This window comes from Pleurodeles waltl, chromosome 2_2, assembly GCF_031143425.1.
Source record: "Pleurodeles waltl isolate 20211129_DDA chromosome 2_2, aPleWal1.hap1.20221129, whole genome shotgun sequence".
NCBI lineage: Eukaryota > Metazoa > Chordata > Amphibia > Caudata > Salamandridae > Pleurodeles > Pleurodeles waltl.
The window spans coordinates 1045067123-1045080910 of NC_090439.1; the positions used below are offsets into that span (position 1 = coordinate 1045067123).

At 40.4% G+C, this 13788-nt stretch overlaps 1 protein-coding gene across 3 annotated transcripts in view; it reads left to right on the top strand.

The window, feature by feature from the left end:
• The window catches only part of KHDRBS3 (KH RNA binding domain containing, signal transduction associated 3), a 274683-nt gene that overhangs the window by 221792 nt on the left and 39103 nt on the right, over positions 1-13788 (top strand). The window contains exons 9-12 of one of the 3 annotated variants that reach the window (XR_011201007.1): positions 5695-5753; positions 7237-7386; positions 8779-8832; positions 13031-13184. Coding sequence is in view for 2 of the 3 variants with exons in the window: in XM_069220792.1 (XP_069076893.1) it covers positions 5695-5753; positions 7237-7328 (151 nt within the window). In the remaining variant the exon portion in view is untranslated. Of the gene's footprint in view, positions 1-5694; positions 5754-7236; positions 7862-8778; positions 8833-13030; positions 13185-13788 lie in introns of those variants that run through there. The other 2 variants (XM_069220792.1, XM_069220794.1) reach the window with 2 other exon arrangements.

The following is a 13788-nucleotide window of genomic DNA, read 5'->3' on the forward strand; positions in this document are numbered from 1 at the left end:
CGGTGGGTAAATTCCCACTCAGGGAGGAGGTCGCAGGACTGCTCCGGGAGTCCTAAGTTCTCTTATTCCCACTCGAGGTCCTCGGGGCACTCAGGGAAGAGGCACAAGAAGAAGAAGAACTCCAAGCAGACTTTGACTTTGCCACGCCCGTTGGCTGACGAGGTATCACTGAAACGTCGACGTTCTGAGCTCGGTTCTGTGGAGCCATTGCCAGGGCCGGCTTTGTGTCTCCCCCCTTATCCGGGAGCCGGAGCGACCCCGCTCAAATAAAATAATGAAGCCATGCACCTTGTTTTTGAGCAGGCTTCCCCCGCGGGTGGTTTTCGGACTCCGTGGGGTCAGCAGATCCGGACTGGCACCGGTTCCTCACAGTTGGTATCCTCTTGCGCTGGGTCCAACGTCAGCGCTCCCCCCACTGCCGGCGGCCACTGGTGGTGGAAGCCTCAACCTCACTCCTGATGATCCGGAGCTGGAACAACATCACACAATGCCCATTCCAACTTCGACTGTACCAACTCGGCCCAGAACAGTGCCTGAGGCTTATTTTGATCAACCAGGCACAGGTGAGGAGTGGGAGGGGTCTGAGGACCTTTTGGAATATGGATTAGTAGAGCAGGACTTGTATGAGGATCTAGGTGAAGCCAGCAGACTGGATACCTCTCCAGATGCTGGTATGCTCTCACCTCCTTCTGTGGCTACAGAGGACAGCGCATCATACGCCATGGTGGTGCGTAGAGCGGCTGAAGTCTTGGATCTGGACTTGCGTATGGTGCCGGTCAGGCCTAACATCCTGACAGAGGTACTTCAACCAGGGGGTTGCTAAATCGGAGCCGATCTTATGCTTTAAAAAGGCCCTTACTGATGTCCTGCTGGGGATGTGGTCCAAACCCAGCATAGGGGCTCCTGTGAATAAGACAATTGGTCGCTGCTATCGACCAGCTCCTACCGGCCCTAGTTTCCTCACCCAACTGCCCACCCCAGAGAGCTTAGTGGTCCCATCCTGTGGTGCCTTCCCTTCCGCTTCGCCAGATAGGGAATCCAAGAGGCTGAACCAACTTGGGAAGAAGATGTTTTCTTCCTTCAGCTTTCAGCCTGGAATTGAGGTCCGTACACCTCATGCCTATAGGGCAGTTTTTCGCATACCTTATGGGATACAGTGACACAGGTGCTGCCTGGGCGTACAGGACACTCTCAACGAAGCTGTCAAGGATAGGAGAGATGCAGCCAAGTTTACCATTCGGTGTGGCTTGGACACGACTGACTTGCTGGGCAGGGCGATTTCCTCAATGGTGGCCCTTCGTCGCCACACCTGGCTGCTTACCACTGGCTTTTCGGGGGATGTCCAGGCAAATCTGATGGACATGCCCTTGGTGAGAAGGCAGACTCAGCTCTAGAGCGGTTCAAGGACTCTCGAGCCATGGCCAGATCCTTGGGCTTCTCGGCGCCCTCTCACCAGCAGTCTGCCTATCTCCCCTTTCGAGGCTTTGGGAGGGGCGGGGTACCACGCCAACCACAGGTCAGCCACCGTCCTCCAGCTTCAGAGCATCTAGTGCAAGGATGAGGTTGTGGTACCTTCAGACCCAGAGGGTGTAGCCAGAGGTCAGCCACCACCCAGCCCCCCTCTTCGCAACACCCAAGCCCTCCTAGTATGGTTCTGCAGGACCATGTTCATCCAGTTGGAGGGAGGATTTGATTTCATCTCCATCACTGGCGGTCCATAACATTGGTCAAATGGGTCTTGCAGATCATACAGAAGGGCTATTCCCTCCCCTCCCTGTATCCCTCCATTGAAAGAACGACTGATTGAGGATCATTTAATCTTGCTCCGCATGGAGGCTACAGCTGTTTTGGCCAAGGGAGTCATAGAAGGGTCCCAATGTCAGAAGTAGGCAGTGGTGTATTATTCCTGATACTTTCTGATTCCTAAGAAGAACAAGGGTCTTCACTCTATCTTGGATTTAAGTGCGGTCAATATCTTCCGCAAAAAGGAGAAATTCAAGATGTTCACTCTAGTTTTGGTCTTGTCTACCCTAGACCAAGGAGACTGGATGGTAGTGATGGACTTGCAGGATGCGTATTTTCACATCCCCATCCTGCTCGCCCACAGGCATTACTTGCGGTTCAAGGTGGGCAGCGAGCACTTTCAGTTTACTGTGCTCCCTTTTGGTCTCACCAGTGCCCCTCTGGTGTTCACCAAGGTGATGGCTGTGGTAGCAGCCCATCTGTGCAGGTTGGGAATTTCAGTCTTCCCCTTCCTCAACAACTGGCAGTTGAAGGCTCCTATGCCCCAGGCTCTCGTCACTACGGCGGACCTCCTGCATTTGCTGGGGTTCAATATAAACATGCTGAAGTCACACCTGACGCCCTCTCAGAAGCTCCCTTTCATCTGAGCTATTCTGGATACAGTGCAGTTTCGGGTTTATCCTCCCAATCAGCAAGTCCAGGATATTCAAGTTATGATTCTGATGTTTAGGCCTCTATCCTGGATTTTGGTGAGACAGACTCTGAGGCTTTTGGGACTCATGTCTTCCTGCATCCTGTTAGTCAAAAATGCCAAACGGAATATGAGGGCTCTGCAGTGGGACCTGAAGTTCCAGTGGGCACAGCATCAGGGAAATCTTACGGACACAGTTCAGATCTCAGAGGGAACTGAAAAAGACCTGCAGTGGTGGTTAGTAAACTGTGATTGGGTCAAAGGCAGACACGCAATGTCAGCAGTATTGCACGTTGGAGTTTCCAAAGCAGCAATCGCTCAGCGACGCTTTTCATTGTGAGTGGAGTTCAGGTCTTCTGAATGCTTTTCAACTCATACCATTCCTGCCCAGAGTTCTCAAGAAGATCAAGAATGACCAGGCCCAGTTGCTCCGGATTGGGCATGGAGAGTCTGGTATTCTGAGCTTCTCGAAATTGACATCAATCCTCTGATAAGGCTACTTCTTCGGGAGAATCTTCTGTCGCAGCAGCAGGGGAGGGTTCTCCACCCAAACCTATTGACTCTGCACCTTCATGCATGGAGATTGAGTGGCAGCAGTTGATGGCTTTTGACCTTCCTCCCAAAGTCTGTAAAGTTATTTTGGCAGCCATGCTTTCCTCCACTAGAACGATATACGACTGCCGTTGGAAACGATTTGTATATTATTGTACAGAAAGGTCTATTGATCCTCTTTCTGAAATTCTTCCCTTCATTCTATCCCTTGCCCAGCAGGGTTCTGCCTTAGGGACGCTCAGGGGCTATCTTCCTGACTTATTGGCATTTCATCTGCTGCCTGATCAGCCTTCTCTGTTTAAATCCCCCATTGTACATAGATTCCTCAAAGGGCTTGTACAAATGTTTCCCCCTTACCCTTTGCTATACCCAACGCAACTTGAATCTGGTCCTCATATTTCTGATGTGTGCTCCCTTCGAGCCTTTGCATAACTGTCCCCTCCGGCTGCTCACCATCAAGTCAGCCTCCATTGTGGCAATAACATCTGCCAGGAGGGTGAGTGAGAGGCAAGCCCTGTCATCAAAGACACCGTATCTCACTATCCAGACGAGTTGGTACTCAGAACTCATGCCTCTTTCCTCCCCAAGGTGGTGACCCCATTTCATCAGGGTCAGAACATCACCCTGCTCACCTTCTTTGCGGCACCGCATCTCTCTAAAAAAGAGGAGTGACTCCTTTGACTGGACCTAAAAAGAGTTTTGTTGTTCTACCTTGACCACACTTCCAGGTTCCAGGTGGATGACCAACTCTTTGTGGGGTATGTTGGAGCAGAGAAGGGTCGGGCAGTGCAGAAGTGAACCATTTCACGCTGGGTCTTTCTCTGCATCAAGATCTGCTACACATTGGCCAAGAATCAGCCTCCTGAGGGCTTGTGAGTTCATTTTGCCAGGGGCAAAGCTGCTACCACTGCGCTAGCTTGAGGCGTACCAGTCCTGGAAATCTGTAAGGCGGCAAAGTGGGTATCTTTGCGCATGTTTACAAAGCATTACTGCCTGGACAGTCAGGTATGAAGAGACAGGCACTTTGCCCGTTCAGTCCTACAGAACTTCTTAGTGTAAGGAGTAGTATCCGCAGCCCACCGCCAGGAGGTTATGGCTTGGGTATCTATTCAAAGGTAAGGAACCTGCAGCTAGAAGTCTCTACCAGATAGTGCATTAACAAAGATAAGTAACTTGTTCATCTGATAGAGACTTCTAGCTGCAGATTCCTTACACCCACCCATGCCTCCTTGCTCTGTGGATATTACTAGTAAGATTAGGGTTTACCCCTTTGAGGGCCCTAATTTTGCACAGACAAAATGTTGGTTCTATACAGGACTCTGTGCTTCTGGTGTGGAAGTTTTGTGGATAACAGAACTGATGTACACGCGCCGGGGTGGTGCCTTTATAGGTGACCATGACATCACAGGCGACACCAATGACGCTGACAAGGCCATGTGGAGCCAGACGACGCACACGGATCTGAACGACGCCACCCGACGGCACATGCAGGGTATTGCTCAGAAAAAAGATTCCAGATTCAAAGCTGGCGCCAGGGAATTTAAAGGTAAGCAATCAGCAGCTAGATCGAGTCTCTAACAGGTATTTCGTTACGAAAGGTAAGTGACTTGTTCTTTTCTTGGTTACAGCAATGGGTATTTTTCACCTGATTGCAGTGATATGAATTACTGACCTCTCAAATGGAGAGGTCTGGCAACCACAGATCTGGGAGGTCCTCCAGGGAGCAATGCTCTCTCTAGAAATGTGGCTATGCGTTTCCATTCAATGCTTTCAGGTAGTCCCACAACCCTGATTTTATCACAGAAGGCTCACTCTTCTGAGTCTTCATCATATATTCCAAATACCAGGGTCTTTTGGTCATATCTTTCCTCTTCACAGGAAGGCCCTTGGTGGCGTATATTAAACTTTGCCATTACATGCTCTGTTATCTTCCAATGGACATCTCAAATTAGCCCCAGATCCACCACCACAGTGTCTATTGTGTGTTCCATTTTGTCTAGAGTAACAGAAATTGCTGCCAGAATAGTCTCCAATTTATTAGGGTTTCCCATGGTGCCTGACTCATCAGAGTGTGAAGTCAGTGAGTCCACAGGTGTCTCCCCTTAGCACATTGCACTGCGTTTACATGTTACAGTACTGTGACTGACTCATAAACTTCCTTTCCATGAGTAAGTATAACTTATGTAAAGATAAGCATAAAGTGACAAGTTACTCACACTCCTTTACAGAAAAATCTTTTTGAATTGGGCTCATAAAGCTTAGTGCAAGATGTCTAGACTCTACAGCAGTCAAAATAAAAAAAACTAATGCATTAATAATGTACCTACACAATTAAGCATTAAAGTGCCATTGAGCAAGATGACACTCCAGCATTTTCTGGCTACAGGTCTATCATCGTCACGCATAGTGATTTCTAATGCCACAAGCACACTTGATTTTGCTATGTCATGCGATGAGCACAGAAACATGAATTGCATTGAATAGAGTACTTGCTCAAATCCTTAAAAATGATAGTCATCTATTCTGACCTATGTTACAGTATTGTTCCTTCATAGAATATCTACTTTGGAGTTTATTTCAGTGCAGAAGGCAACTTCATATTCTATGCTATGTATCTTTTAAAATGTAAGACACACATATTCATAGTATTGTTGTTAAATGCAGGATAAATGCCCTTAATATTTGATCATTCCTTTCTTTAATTTCAGCTTATCTGAATATTATGATTATCCACATGGCGCCAGTGATGACTCGTATGATTCATATGGTGAGTCACTAAATTATATTTTGCATCTTGATTGAGAACAAGAAATAGGATGTGTCTGAAGTTATGTTTCTGACTTTAGGCTTCATGACTCATGGATGAGTTGAAAGTGCCTATAGAAATGCCAAGGTTACTTCCCTTATTTCTGTGCGTTTTTCTGGTTCATTGCATTTTCCTCCCCAAATGTTGATCTTTATCTAATGGCAGAAATGTGACCCCCTCCAGAATCTCCATTCTGTTGTAAGGCAAAGAGGATGGAAAATACCTTATTTCCCTTGGATACTTGGATTTTACATTTAGCAGCATATGACCTGTAAATAATTTTTAAATTTTTCTTATGTGGTTAAAAAGAGCTGACTCCTTTACGTACCTCATTGGCCTATCAATTCCTTCTTTGGCATTCTCAACATTTAGTTATTACTTGACTTCAAATTCACTAGAGCACTTTAATCAAAATGTGCCAAATGCAATTTTAGAGTCCACAATATTAACAGCACATCTTTTACCTGAAATTCACAAGTTCATATGATATCAGTGTTAATATTAATTACACCCTAATGTGGATTCTGGGTGTCATTAGTAAAACTTGTGCCCCAAATGTCACACTTGTAACTCAGAATGGAAAGGGCAGCAGGTAGAAGTGGCAGGCTGTTTCAAATAGAGCAGTATTGCTGCACATTGGTAATTAAGATTAGAGACTGTATGCTGTTGTGCAGGGCATCAATCTCTAAAAGTCTCTGTTTAGAACTATAAATCAATGTTATTGACACTTTATCCAATAACATGTTAAATTCTCAATGTGGAATGGGAAACAAAAATCAAGCAAACTTTCACTCACTAAGAGATGCACCAAAACTGTTGTAGGTTTTAGTCTATTATCAGTTTGTTATTCATTCCAAGATTAAATTAGAATAACTAGAAGCTGCTTACAGTTTTCACTTGGTACTCTAATATACTGGAAAAAGAAAATTTAGCAAGTTGATAAAAGCAGTAGACCATGTTATTCACATTGCGGGTATACTCTAGCCTTACAAAAAAGTGGCACATAAATAAATGAAGGCCAGCCTCACCTCTCATTTAAATCATTATTGACAAATAATTCAATATTATATTGTATAATATATCCTTTTTGAAATGAACATGGAAATATTATATTGTTGATTTTGCAAACTCGTTAACATTATTAAAGTTTCACCTCATATCGAGTAATGAGTATTCCATTAAGTTCCATTAAGATTTTCTTAGATTTGGACAAGAAATAATTGAGCTTGTTCAGACAATATATAAATATGCCAATTATTGACTTTTGAAACTTGTACACTTATATACCACTTAAGTGAACCTGCAGCAAAGCTGAATGTTGTCAGTGAAGACGTGTGTGCCCAAGATGGTTCCATAAATGTAGTGGAATTGTTGTTATATAGTTGACATGCATTCATTTCACATAATCACATCTATATAATTCAAACTCCTTTTCCTTAATTAGGACAAGAAGAATGGAATAACTCTCGACACAAGGCCCTGTCAGCAAGGACAACAAAGGGAACCTACAGAGAACAACCCTATGCCAGATACTGATTGTACTGTCAGATGTTGTGAAATATCCAATCTCCTCCAGTCCTGTATACTGTTCAAAGTAATTTTTCTATGAACAATCCCTTTTTATTAAAATACAAAGCATAAATCTGAATGGATGGACTCAACTTAAACTTTTTTTTGTTGAAAGCACAAATTGAAGAGCAAGACTTGTAAACCAACGAACTTTCCTATTTCCGGTCTGCATTTGAAGAATAGGCGATCAAAAGAAGACCATCAAAATAACCTTTCTTTAACTAGTGTTAAAAAAACTAGATCTACTAAATATGTTAATACATTATTTTAATAATATGAGCGTAACCTTTTATTTTAAAGGTTTTGAACAGAATTTAGTTCTCTTTAGCTTTATCTCTTAACCATTTGCTAGCTTTCTCTTGTAAACCTGAGTAAAATGAGAGAAATTACAAATGCAAATAATGTGGTATTCTTTTGTAACTTGAGTCTTGAAATGTTCTGTAGTGTTAAGCAAAGTCTAGTCTTGCTTGATACTAAATAAACTTTTGAAAGAAAACAAATGTGTGAGACAGTAATTTTATGCTTCATTTTAAAAACGTTATAAATAGTAGTAATCAGGGAAACCTATTATAACAATGATCTTCATAAATGACTCACATAAACACTGGACAATTTCTAAAACTTGGTATAAACTTAAATATATACGTTCACATGCTCACCGTAAATTAAAATGCTTTTTAAAGTTTCCAAAGTGTAATGGTTCTGCTTGAATGCCACGCTAAACGTATGCGATTAAAATTTTGTTTAAAATTGTTTTAAAATAGTTAATGGATTTTATTAAAAGATGTGCCTAGTATTCATCTTGTTCAGCATTTCTTCACTAGTGCAACTTTGGAATTTTTATGAGAATTTTGGTACCTAAATGAACACCTCGCTCCGTGCTGGAAGCAATTAACACAAAGTTTTAAAGACATTCTGACTTGACTTAATGAGATCGCATTCATCAGAGGCAGAGGATGTGTAACCCTTAAAACGGCCTTCATTTGCAAAGGTAAATAAAGAAAATTAGATTTTAATCTCACTTAATTTATCTTTAACATACCAACTAAAAGCAGGGACTTGTTTAAGATAGAAAGTATCATTTTAGAAATTCATAAGGCTTTAAGACCACTTAAATTTTCATTTTAAAATTTTAACTGTGATAATCATCTAAAAAGCCTTAGTTAAGTCACTTTAATTTGGTCCAATACTTCCCTTTTAAACACCCTGTAAACCCACATAACTAGCAATTTGTTAATACCTTGTTTTTTCAATAAAGTCTAGTAACTAATATCTGCTTTCATGTTTCTAGTTTTAGTGAGAGATTTTTCTTTTATCATTTAGCTTAAATCTTTAGTCGGTGTTGACAGTTTGAGAACAGTAAATCTGTATATGTGTAATCTATTTCACATCATAACAGCTTATCTTCTTTTGGCAGAGTGCACTATATATCTGAGGAAAAAGGACATTGAGTGCAATGGAGATTTGGAAGGTATATATCACTTTCTGTATATACAAATCAATTGCAATACACTCATAACAACCAAAAGAGTTTCTTCAAGTGAACTTATAATATCCAAAAATGGAAATAACTTTATTTCCCCATTACTGTGTAATATTTCATGAGAGTAAATCTGCTCCTATGAACTGCTAGTCAGCATCCATAGTGGGTTCGTCCAGGAAAGTTTGTGCAGATATACAAATTTGAAATTTGTGAGTATTCTCAACTTATTTTCTGAATACTCCCAGCTGGAGAACACTAATTTCCAAATTCGAATGGAACACCCCTAAATATTGTGGTGGAGCAGAAGAAAGGGTATCTCAAAAGGGAATAAATCCATAGAGGGCAAAAGTGTTACAAAGTGCAAATGTACTCATGCTAAAAATTTAATATTATGCTTGTACAAATGCCTTCATGTTAGTGTACATGCAAGTTCTCAAAACAGTTTTCATAAGTGCACATGGGAACCTGGGATTGTTGGAACATCTGAAGAGACCTGGAAATCTTCAGGAATTCGAAAAATAACCCAACAGGGCAGCAAAACACTAATAGGGCAACTCAAACGTTTATATCAAAAAATAATAAAGAAAAAATATACACTGAATCACTTAAGTCATCTTTAGATACATGAACATTGAATGTCTCTGTAAATAAATACAATGAGTATGATATAGCATGGTCAACTCAGAAGATAATACAATATGATCTTTAATTCATAATCAGCCAGCCAATTTTACAATAAATATTTCGTTTATTGCCCACATAGTCCACGCATTAAATAATAGTATCAGTGGAAAAGTTGTGTTAAACTGATGCTATTTTCAGTGGGCCTCCCCAAGCTTTGCTGGACTTTTCGTCAACATTTTTGATTCAAGTCCATAAAAGCACCATAACTGCATCAAATGTTTTGATGCTGTTGTGCTAACGGGCACCATGGTGCACTGTATTATAAATACAGAGCTACCATGGTGTCATTAGGGGGGCACAGGGTGACGCAAGAAAAACTGGTGCATCGGAGCCCAGGCACTAGCTCTTATTAAAGGAGACCCTTTGTTGCAAACCAGCAAGGTAATTTTCAAACCTTTTTCTGAATGGGACACATACTGTACTCTATCAAACTAAAATCAGATATGTCCCCACAGGAATGCAGAAATGGAGTAGCATAAAACTACACAACTGACTAGACAATTGGGTTGTCAAATCTGAGTTCTTGATTGCAATGATTTTGTTAAATAAATATACACTAATGATGGCATTTGCCAAACTACGAGATAGACCCTGAAAGACATAGCCTACATAAAAGTAATGTTTTGTACATTTCCCATAGTCTATGCAATGCAAAGATGAGGGAAGTTTCCAAAGTGGTGACACCCCATATTACTCCTAATGTAATCCAATAAATCCTAAATTGTCTGTAACTGTTCTTAAACCCATGGTAAATTATTTCTGAATTAATTAAATATGGCATAATATGGCATACAAAGTAGTAACAGTTTGCTTTTACATTTGTATTGCACTGAAAAACCACATATATCCATCTAGTATATGTGCAGATATTAAGCTGTAGTACTTGGATAATGAATTACCCTGGATGATAGAGAGAGAGATAGATATAAAAATATAAATAAAAAGTTACTGTATATGTTATTTTGACTAAAAGGAGAGGCATACGATAATGAATTACAAGGCAACGCTATATTTGTTATCAAAGTAGTTCATTGATTTAAAATTTTGCAAATTATGTCATTTGACTTGACTTGTCAAGCATTATTTGAATAAGTCTTTCTGAGTTATATAGAGACACATATTAGTGGCTTACATTGATCTGTAGAAGATGCAAAAAAATGGATAATTAATTTTCTATAAAGTGAAAATCTAGTGTTTGGAAACCTTTCAGAAGACTAGTGGACATCTCCAAGTAACACCATAAATAACATTTAAAGGTAGAATACACTACAATTAAGGAAAGATTTGAAAGTTCTCTTATGATATATTTGATAAAAGGACATTCCAGTGAGAGTGAACATCTAGTAGAAATCTGGTAGAAATTAATATTGCAAACATGACGATGTTTGTAAAAGGAGAACAGTTCTAATAAACAAAGCAACCATCATGGGGCCCAAATCATGCTGTAAAGGTCTCAATGACACAGGCCAGTACAAAAAACACTACATGTTTATTAGAAACTGAAACAAAAAATATTAACAGAAGCTGTATACACAATACAGGCAAAATCTTGAATTGGGATGTTCTCATTACCAGCTTATGTCATAGTTGGACTCTTGCTCTAGGCAAGACTGCTGGTTTAAGTATGACAGTACTTATGTTTGTAGGCAAGTATGCCAATCCTACAACAGAATGCAACTGTTGTCCCAACCCTTCAGGCTTACAAGCAGCACCTCACCTAACGCCCAAACGGTTAAAGGTGATTTGTGGCAGCCTTTACGCAGGGACTCAAAAGCGTGACATCTCAGGGAGCGTCGAAGTTCAAATGAGATTACCCCTTTCTCACATTAACAACATGTCACAATCATACACAGGCAATGAAGAAGATGCAGTAAAGTTTCAATAATATTTATTTCATCAGAACTGCAATCTGCAATAAGTTGCATCGGCTGCAATGATTAGGATAATGAACAATGCATGGAACAGAATTGTAAAGACGAGTCTTTAACACAAAGAGCCCCACCTTCTTGCAATATCACTCAATTTCATAAAGTGTGCGATATGTCCTAATACCCTAGTCTGTAGGCCTAGCCTTTAACCCAGAAGAGAGCTAGGTATGTTAAACCTCAATCTGCCAATACCATGTCCATAAGCAGAGCCCCCAACCCTTGTTACCTTGGAATGAGGTCTCTAACTCAGACTCAGCAGTGTCAAGGTGACGTGCCACAGTGATAGCAGCAACGGCATCTGGCCAGAATCCCTCTGTCTTAGTTTGGCAACAAAATACTCCAGAACTACAGTGAATATAGCAAACAGTAAGACATTCCAGTGAATGCCTGCAGAAGGGTCAAACATTTACTCATACAATGCATGTTTAGCAAACAAAAAAAGGTAAAATTACACAAACGTGTATGCTTACCTTTGTAAATTGGACCTGTTCTCCCTTTGACTTCAGTAAGGTAATTTATCTTTGCCATTTAAACTCTCTTATCAGTTAGTCTTTGTTTTTATGATTTCTTTTCTTATTCATTTTTAATATGTTTTGTTTTGAAGCAGTGTTGGTGTTTGGTTGCTATTTGTATATGCCTCATTCACTCCTTTCTTCTAAACATTGCTTAGTTGCCCAGACCAAGCTACCAAAGATGGGCCAAGGTTATTTTTAATAAAGCTATTGTAATAAAGGTGCTGACTCTTCTCACCACATCCTGCCTGTCAGAGTCCATACTGTGCACTGAGATGAGAAAGGCCCCTCGTATGTGGCTTCTGTCTTCAGGTTGCTGTAGTAATAAAAAATCAAAACCTCCAGCAGGGTAAAACTCCAGATGTACCTAGTGGAGGATTACCCCTCACTCACTTCCTTCTCTGATATATTCACTTTAAGATAAGTGGAATGGAGATTAACTTACACTTAATGGCAACAACTGAAAGGAAGGTTGACTTATGTGATCACAGATTCTATTCATACTGAATGATTACAACAAGATCTGTGGATGGTTTTGTCTGCGGAAGGGTTCCAAATAGACAGAATCTCATCCTCATTAGAGACATTTTATTGTGAAATCGGTATTTCCTTTTATTAGTTCCCTTCTCTCTAGAGGTTACTCAATATTCACAAGACTTCCATGATCTTTAAGGATGATGCAATGTAAATTTAAGTATAGAGTACACTTGAAGTTAGGGTTTCTACACCTTTGATAGAATCATGAACCATATGCACTTTGATTGTAATTCTCCCCAGAAATTGTAAACAGAATGTCTGCCCATTATGCTTGTGAGAAATATGGAACATTTGATGTGATAATACTGTTATGACTTGTAGAAGATAAGTAAAGTCTACAGTTTACAACACCTTTTATGTTTTTTGTGGTGGAGATTCTATTTGGTAAGTTTAATCTTTCCTCCAGAGTCTGTGTTAATTATTCTTAGAGGGTTGCATTAGGTGAATGGCATTCAAGAGTCTGTATGAACAACTTTTTCTTAGGTTGCATCTGGTAAATGGCTTTCTTCATGTGTTTATTTCCAGGACCCTTATGAAAAAGATGAAGTCATTGGTGTCCTTTACAGTGAAGAAAGTCTCAGTAAAGGCATGTCTGTCTTTCCATTTTAACTGACGAGGAAGAGTGCACAAAGTTCGAGAATGAGATGAGGTTTAAATATACACTAGAAAATTTACAAAGGTGAGTATTAACTAAATTGATATTACAGGTATATTACAGGTGTTTCTAGACTAAAATCTAGAGAACTACAGTTTCAGTGCAAGTTGGACATTGTTAGTCCTCCTTTCTTTTCCTACCCCTGCTTAAGGATGTTAACTATTTCAGATCTTCATCCCAGTGTTGTGCTGCAATTTGCTATCCTTTGTATATTATAGAACTGTTGTGTTTGATTTTTAATTCTACTCTCACATCTACATAGATAAGGCTTCATCATGTTCTTTTCTTTGTAGACAGAGGTGATTATTTATAGGCATAGGGCTATTTTGGCCCTTAGCTAGAGGTCTATTCCCAAGAATTGTTTCAAGTTCAGTCTTCCCCTTGCATACAGATATAGATGCATTACTTTTTAAATCTTGCAGTTAGGGTCTTGTGGATGGATTCTGAACATTTATTAGACGAAAGGGAATATGGTTTCAATTTTCCTTGCAGGATTAATTCAGAAGTATCCCTCTTTCTGACACTAAACTCGTCAGTATAGTTTTGTTTCACCCAAAGACAAGTTTGTGATTCTGAATTCTATTCCTTTTGCATTGTGCTTCCTATGTCTTGTATGGTAGACATTTGG